The sequence below is a fragment of the Prionailurus viverrinus genome, chromosome D4 (genome assembly GCF_022837055.1).
Source record: "Prionailurus viverrinus isolate Anna chromosome D4, UM_Priviv_1.0, whole genome shotgun sequence".
Lineage (NCBI taxonomy): Eukaryota > Metazoa > Chordata > Mammalia > Carnivora > Felidae > Prionailurus > Prionailurus viverrinus.
In genome coordinates, this window is record NC_062573.1 from 69,394,490 (window position 1) to 69,403,097 (window position 8,608).

Consider the following 8,608-nt stretch of genomic DNA (forward strand, 5'->3'; position numbering starts at 1 on the left):
GCCACTCTTTGTCTTTAAAATCCATTTTAATCAGTCAGTTCTTCACCCCTCCCCCATATTTAGGGTGCTACATTAAAAAATAATAATTTAAATTTTGTTGAAATTGTAGTTGCACTGGCTGGATAGATCTTTAAGTAATCTTTCCCCTGGTTATAAGAGTAAAACATGACCAGGAGCACCTGGGTGGCTCATCATTAAGCGTCTGACTCTTGATTTCGGCTCAGGTCATGATCTCTCGGTTTTTGAGATTGAACCCCGCGTTGGGCTCTGCGCTGACAGTGCTGAGCCTGCTTGGGATTCTCTGTCTCTCCTTCTCTCTCTGCCTCCCCCCCCCCCCCGCCCCCGCTCCCCTGTGTGCGCATTCTCAATCTCTCCCTCTCTCAAGAATAAATAAATACACTTAAAAAATGGAAAAAAATATATAAAAGGAAAACATGATCAGTGTATGTAGACAATTCAAAACCACCTAGAACATGTGGAAAACAAGAAAATAAGATGACTTACGATTTCACCCATCTGAAGGTCGCACTGTTAATATTTGGTGCATAAACATTGTCTATATGAGTAAAATTTCATAAGCATTATTCGTGGTGGCTGCATGATATTGCATAATATATAAATAGCATAATATGTTTAAGCCTTTCCCTATGGGGATACAGGTTACATCCCTATAAAATAAGTTGCAAAACTTATGACAAAATTCATGTCACAGAATTCTCACCTGGGATAAATTCTTAGGCAGACTAAAGCCTCGTCTTTTTAGGCAATAAATGAGGCTGCCACTTAGTTCTTTAATGCCCTGTCCTCTCTAGCTAGGCAACATTTTTAAGAGAAGACGAATATTGTTTTTAAGCCAAGATCACTTCAGGTAAGTAGTGTTATAGGTGCATACATTGAAAAAATTGATTTATAGTTTCCTGAGAGAAAACTAATGCAGTATTAGGTCAGAAAACTGTGTATGTATATATAAATATAAATATGTATATATATATATATTTGGTTTGTCAGTATTAGATGGTTACATCTGCCTCTCTCTCTGCTTCTTTCCTCACTTCCTTCCTCTCTCCCTCCCCCAACCCCTTCCCCCCCCCCCCCTTTTTTCATCTGTGTGTTTCAGTGTTGTGGATCCTTTCTGGAATGAATCTATGAATCTAGTTCAGCTGGGCCTGGACTCCAGCTCTCCAGCTCCTTTCTTACTAAGCGTTCATCCGCGGTAACAGTAAAAACACGCTGTCTGTGAAGGTGCTGACAGGGGCTGGAGGTCACTCAGATGGGAAAGCTTATTTCAATGCGGTTTTTAAATGATGCCACAATATTGAGATCTGTGACTTACAAGCAAAGCTTGGGTGTCTCTTGCACACAAAAGACCTGTTCTTTGTGGCAGGAAAGACCTATTTGTATCAAACTAGGCATAATCAAAACGTCTTCTTAGCAGTAGTCTATTAAAAATGTTTTCATGCATCACCGGTTTAGCTTTTCTGAAATTTTTTGATAATTTCATAAAATCCTTTTTTAATAAGGCATTCTCTGCAGGGTTCTTCAGTCTAAAGAAATGTTACTATGATAATACAACTATAGTTCGCAGAAGCTTTATTTTCTGCTTAATGATATATGTGCATATCATGTGACTGTGTTGTAGATCATATGAATATATTATAGTTTAAGGCTCAGAATTTGAATTTCATGGACCATGCTAAAATTCAATAAAGCTACATTTGGATGCAAGGGGGAAAGAGCAACATATGGCTTAAATTTTCCTTAAAATACACGGGGGATAGTTAAGGGGGAAAAGTGCTTGGACAGAGTACATCTGGAGTTTTGCCAAACTCATACCATTTAAACAATGGTTTAAGACTGAATTGAAATCCCAAGCAGATCTCTTCAATCTCCCCCAAAGGGTATAAGGTAGCATTTCAGCTTTGACAGATAAAGTTAATGAAAATATTTTCAATGAGCAAAATGAAAATGTTGGACTTGAAGAAACCGTTTTGCTCTTTGGAATTCAAGGACTTCCCACCTCCACTTGAATCCTCACTTTGCCTTTTTAACTACAGAGAGGTTATCACTGGCTTTTGAAACTGTTTCTTTACTCTCTCATTTCCAATACCAACCCCACCCCACCCCCGCACTCCCCTCCCTTCCCCCGCTGAATCATAGGCACCCGGTCCCATTAACACGACTAGCACTTCAAACCCTTGCCACATCATGCAAGCCTGAATATGCCCCCAAACTACCCTTTCTGCCCATTTCATAGTCAGGTACCATGAAGAATGAGAATCCTTATCCAGTGGAGGAACCAAATCCCACTACAGTTTACCAGGATCTCTCTATGATTTTATGCATATCAGAAATGGCGAAATTGTCAGTGTATGGCATTTAAAGAAACCTGGTGGCTTTGAGAATCACTGTTTCTTCTCCTAAGGCATGCTGTGTCCATACTCTTCTGGAGTCTTTCTGTACCAGGGCCAAGCAGGCAAATGTCACCTTTGAGTCCCAGGAGGAGATGTGTTGATCACCTCCCAACACCCCCCCCCGCCCCCCCCCCCCCCCCCAGTGCAAAGATGCTTGGGGCTCAGCAGTACCACTTCCAGATAACTGGCTCTGATTCCTCTGGATGCTACCAGCCCTCCTCCCTGGCTGGACTAATGCCAGTCTACTTAAGGAGATAATTGACCACAAGCCAGCCTGACTGACAGGCTTCCTAAGTGCCAGATGCCAACTGTGCCCATCCTGGCCTCTGCAAGAGAGCCTGTTCTCAAGACTACAGCTAAAACAGGCTTGTCCTCCCTGGGCCCTTAGCTCTTGCCTCAGCTTCCCGAGCAAATATAATCAAATGGATGATTCCAAGTTGTTTTCCTCCCACCTATATTGCAAAGGTATCTACACCGAAATCTTCCTCTTCTCTCATTGCTTCTTCCCATCTTGCTTAGGGTGCCATGCATTCAGGTAAGTGGGACACAGGCTAAACAAACACATTCTTTTCTATCATCCTGGAAACCAGGAATGCAAGTTCACTTTCTCTCCCCTAGGACTTAGCATACTGGGAGTGATTTTATTAAATGCATGAACTGAAATGGTCATAAATTTTTAAGTGTCTCTGCTTGCCTCTCATTTCTACCTAGAATTTACTTTCCCTCTATCCCGACCTGTTGCTAGAGAGAGAATACTGTGAGATCAGGTGCAATCATGTACTCAGTGGAGAGAGTTACCAGAATATCACTATCAATTTATAATTAGCTTTAATAGTTCTCTATACACTTTGAGTATCACCAGGACAATACTTTTTTTTAATAGCTTGACCCCATACACATGTTTAAAATAAACACTGAATCAGGTTCCAATGTCTTTGAATAGATTTTTTTTTTTTTTTTTTTTTTTTTTGGCACATAGGTATGAAAATCTGATTCTGGTGATGAGCAGTTAGCTTCGGGGCTGGGGTCTTCCCAGTCCTGGTATCTCACAGATCTGCCCAGATTAATCTTGCCAGGTTCCTGGCGTGGGAATGGGGTGGTGGTTGCTTAAAGGGATTGCTTAAAGCCCCACACAAGCTAGTTACAGTTAGAATGTAGACCCCATCTTAGTTAAGACGGGTCTTCAGGATAGTATTGGTATCCAGGGCTTTAGTTGGGATCTCCCTCGTGATCAGAATTTTGGCAGACACCCCTCCATGTAAATTTTTTATTTACATGAATTTAATTCCCATGTTCTCCACTCTCAATGCCCTGCATTGCTTCCTTTGGGTTCCTGGATCTCCTCCTGGATAAAAACTTGAGTTGACTCATCTGTAAGTTCACTTTGCCTTCCCTTCTCCTTTCTCTCTTTGCTTCTAGCAAAAGCAAAACAAAACAGTGTTTTCCACCCAGAGGTAGGAGGGAACGTGACAAGAGGGTCAATTATTCATTCATTCCTTTCACTGTGGCCCACAGGCTCCTTTCTTCTCAGGAGGGGCTGCTCTCTGGGTGCTAAAGGACACTTTGGGCCACAGTCCTTTCCTGGAAGTGACCTTTCCTGGGCTCCGCTAAAAAGCACACTTTTGGGGCGGGTGGACAAGAAAGAAGCGGTATTCTTTTGAACAAACCCTTGGCATCTAGTGTCCCCCTTCTTGGAGCCAACTGACTCATCTAAACCAGGGGGTCCAAACCCAGGATGTCTAGGCACCAACTCACCCAGAGGAGAACGAAGAAGCCAGACTCCCAAGCCTTTCCAAATCTGTGACCCCCATGTCAGTGTCCCCTCTTCTTTTCTTTCAACAGCATCAGACTCGTGTAGAGGAAAACTGCAGAGAACCTTCCAGAGTCTCAAGTTGAAAGGATAGGGGATACACTGGAATTGTTTCAGCCCTCAAGGAGGCAGTGACCTAAGCCTGCTTCCCAGACCAAAACTAGCTGCACGCTTCGATCGATGCAAGTTATACATAAGGGATGTGTGGAAATACCTATTTGAAGATGTAGCCACCCCACCCCCCCCACCCCCCCCGCGCCCGCTCCCCGGCTCCGGTGTCATTACTTTGTGCAGGTCTTGTTGGCCCTTTTTCTGATGAAAGGTTAGAGGACGCTTCCGTTGGGCCTGGCTGGGCAGAGGGAAGTCGGTTCAAGACGGAGCCCTGTTCGAGGCTGGAGAGCAGAGAACCTGCGGCGGCTTTCCCGGCCCCAGATGGGTCGCCCTCACCCGGCCGGGCCGCCTGGCCAGCTCCCCGCGCAGCTCTGCGGCCGCTCCCGCCCGCAAGTTCCCTCCGGGGGTTGGAGGACTGCGGGGCCTCAGGCTCTAGCGGGCCTGGCGCTGGGCAGCTCCGGGCTCCAGGCTGCGGTCGCCTCCGCGGCCCCGCTCGCGGAGGACGCGGCCCGGAGCAGGTGCGCAACAGGTCTCCCAGGCCGCGGTGGCTGGGCCCGCGCTCCTCGTTTATGTGGGCCGCGGTGGCAGTGGCAGTGACCCGACTTCCCAGCCCCGGGTCGGCCCCCCAGACTTAAGGGCGCCTACCCAAGGGTACGGAGTCCCAGGCCGTGGCCCGCCCTCGGAGAGGCCCTCAGAAAAGGGAAAGGGTGTCGGGCGTTGGTGACGGTGTATTGATACGAACCTCAAGAGGGAACAAACAATTCACTGTTGCAAGTTTTTGCTAATCGGGTCTCCAGCACTGAGGTGGGCTAGAGCTCCGGAAACCAGGATCAGGATGGGTCGAATAGGAGGTAATTGCGCCAACGGATACAAGGAGCAGTGGAGGAAACATGTCCTTGCTGGCGGCTCTCCGTGAACTCACTCCTATGAAGCTTTGAAGTTAAGAAATAAAGGGAAGGGGGGAGGGTGTGTAAAGCCCCCTGACCGCCCAGTGGACACTCAAACTGCCGCCTCCTCTCTTGAGAAGCGAAACACCTTCACACCCGCAGCGGCAGATCCAGAGAGAAGCTTTAATGGAAAACACCGCGTACAACACTGGCAGACAGGAACTTGTCACAAAGTCACAACCCGAACGCGGCGCGGACGCAAGCCAAAGGTGACTCGGAGGTCAAGGGCAGCTGCCTCCTCCCTACCCGCCCCCCTTCGTTCCCAAAAGTTTGTTGCGAGTAAAGTGCTATTCCTGGGGCTCAAAAGGGGGGGAAGGGACGACAGCGCGGCAAGTTTCTTTTCCATTCGCGAACTGAAACTGAAGAATCTCGCCTAAAAGACGGACGCGCCCCATCAGCACGCAGAATACCAAATCGCAGAGCGCAAAACGGACGGGGTCATCCTCTCGCGTCCGTCCGGAGGCTGGAAGGAAACCGCCAGGAGACGCTCCTGGAAGCGTTAAGAGCAACTGTGTCGGGTGATGGGGCATTCTTGCATTCATGTTTAGAGGAACAAAATCCCTCGGTGCAAGTGATGTTTTTTCTTTAAAATCCCAAAGGGGACGGATCGTGGGAATTAACATTATTTTGGGGCTCCTAAACGGCCTCGTCCGATTGATACACAAACGAATTGCAGGTAGAAAGCTGCCTTCATTGTCTCTCTTTGGTTGTGTTTCCCCGAACTTTACTTTTGGAATCTGGGGCTTTGCTCTTTAAGCCGCTGCCATTCTGTTTTGTGCAAACTAATTGCTTTAGCCATTCCTTCTATCCTTCTCGACCCCGGGTCAGAGCCAAGAAACTGAACTGTTTCCCAAGATCCTTCGTGGAGTTCCCGCTGCCTCCCCAAAGCGACTTAAGTCATGACACTGTGTCCTCGCCCATTTAACTGACCAGGAAAATAACGATATGAAAACGCTCTCTCTTATCCTTCTTAAATAAAACGAGATTTCCTTAGCGAATAGCAGTTTTGTCTTGGATGTTCAGGAAAGGCCGCTGCCCGGGGTGAGAAACTTGGTGGCTGAGGTCTGTATTAAGCGTCATTCTCTGTTGGATTTCTCCCGGGGAGGTTGAACTCCACCAGCTTCTCCCCGGAATAGGGGTCTAAATCCATTTCCAATTTGCCAGCGACTGAAGCTTCCCCAAATTCCTTCGCTCCCTCCCCCCATAACTTATTAACTTCCAATATTAATCACAATAGAAAACTCTTACCTGAAAATTGGCTTTCATTAATCTGATTGTACAACATAGTATAAACACAGACACCATAAGTGTTATATTTATTCAACCACTGGAGAATCCACTTTCGGGTTTGTCCGTTCGAAGACCTTCCTTTGCCGCAAAGGCTCAGGCTCGCCAGCTCTGCCCAGCCTCAGGGCGCCCTCTCCCTCCCGGGCAGCCCAGGACCTGAGGGCAGGGAGTCCCTGCACGCTTTCGCCTCCCCCGCCCGCCAGGTCCCCTAGGAGTGCACCAGCACCGAGTGCAGGGAGCTGCCCTTGCTCTCTGCCGCAGTCGGGGCGGTGGGCTCCAGCAGGGAGGCGGCGGGAGAGGCCGCAGCCGCAGGGCACACGGTGGACGGCGCCGGCGGCGGCTGCTGCGCGGCCGCGGGGACAGTGAGCGTCGGAGGCAGCGCGGCCACCGGCGGCAGAGAGGGGGTGGGCTTGATGGGCACCGGCACGGCAGGCAGGCTCTGGCTTGCCGAATGGCACAGTGACCGGCACCCCGAAGGCCCCGTACTCCGGGCCCACGGGGACCCCCGCGGCGGCGGCGGCGGCGGCGGCCGCGGCCACCGAATCCATGACGCCCACGTGCGGCCACACGGAGCTGACGACGTTGCCGAGCTGACCGGGCACGGGGTAACCCAGGTGGTGCATGACCGACGCCAAGGGCAGCCCGCCGGCCTGCAGCACGCCCTTGTAGTCCCGGCTGATGATGTTCTCGATGGCGAACGGGTGCTTGAAGCCCGACGTGGACGCGGCCGCGGCCGCGGCGGCCGCGGCGGCGGAGCCCAACCCGTAGGGCGGGAACTGCGACAGGCGCCCCACGCTCCCCACCGCCGCGGCCGCCGCGGCCGCCGCGGCCGCCGCCACCGCCGCCGCCTCCTGCATCTTGCCCGGGTGGGACGGCGGCTGGGGCTGCGACTGCTGGGGCGGCTGCTGCGCGGGCTGCGACGAGAGGTGCGGCGGCGGCTGCGGGGCTGGAGGCGGCTGCTGATGGAAGTAATGCACCATGTGCGGCGGCGGCGGGGGCGGCGGCTGGGGCGGGTGGTGGTGGTGGTGGTGGTGCGCGGCCGCGTGGTGGTGGTGGTGGTGGTGGTGGTGGTGCGGGTGGTGCGGGTGGTGCGGGTGAAGGTGCCCTCCGGGCCCGGCGCCCCGGCGCGCCCTTGGTGCTTCCCGCGTGCAGGTGAGTGTGTTCGGCGCGCAGCACCTTGAAGCGCTTTCGGCGCCGCAGGAAGCTGCCGTTCTCGAACATGTCTCCGCAGTCGGGATGCAGCGCCCAGAAGCTGCCCTTGCCGGGCTGGTCCGGCCGCCGCGGATCTTGATGAAGCAGTCGTTGAAGGAGAGGTTGTGGCGCAGGCTGTTCTGCCAACGCTGCGTGTGCTCGCGGTAGTAGGGGAAGCGCTCCATGATGAACTTGTAGATGTCGCTCAGCGGCAGCATCTTCTCGGCGGAGTGGCTGGATGGCCATGGCGGTCAGCGAGATGTACGAGTAGGGCGGCTTTTGGTCGCTGTACGAGCTCTTCCCCGGCCGCGGCATCGCCCCCGGCGCCTCTACCGCCCTCCGGCCCCCGCTGGACGGCAGTGTGGCTCCGCACCCGGTAGCGGGGGCCTGGCGGTCTCCACTAACCCCCGCTCGGCCCGCCCAGCCTCGCCACCCCGCCCTCTCTGCCCCCAGACCCTCTCGCCGTCTCTCTCCTGCCTTCTGCCAGCTGCTTGGGGGGGCTCCGCGCCTGCCCTCCTGGGCCCGCTCAGCTCTCCGCCGCTCGCCAACTTCTGGCCGGACGGTGGCCGACCCGCGCGCAGAGTGGCGGGCGGGGCGCGCCAGCTCCCCGGCCACACTCTCTCGGCGCCTCCCCCCAGGTGGTCAGAGGCCGAGCGCCGGAGCCGGCGGCGGAGGCGTGGGCAGGGCAGGGTGCCCTTCCGGCCTCCTCTTGGCTTTTTTCTCGGTCCGAGGGAAGCCCGGGCCCAGCGGGCTGGGAGGAAGGACGGGACGGGCGGGACTCTGGCCCTTTAAATCCGAGTTGGCGCTCGTGCTCCCGGAGGCCGGGGCGGCGAGACTCCCAGCGCCCGGAG

The 8,608-nt window shown here is 52.9% G+C and overlaps 1 protein-coding gene across 1 annotated transcript; it reads right to left on the minus strand.

The window, feature by feature from the left end:
• Window positions 1–6,774: 6,774 nt before the first annotated feature.
• Window positions 6,775–8,072, minus strand: FOXB2 (forkhead box B2). Its single transcript, XM_047829004.1, is given in 5 exon segments — window positions 6,775–7,030; window positions 7,032–7,687; window positions 7,689–7,852; window positions 7,855–7,990; window positions 7,992–8,072. Coding segments are annotated over 5 exon segments (1,293 nt in total).
• Between the last annotated feature and the right edge of the window lie 536 nt (window positions 8,073–8,608).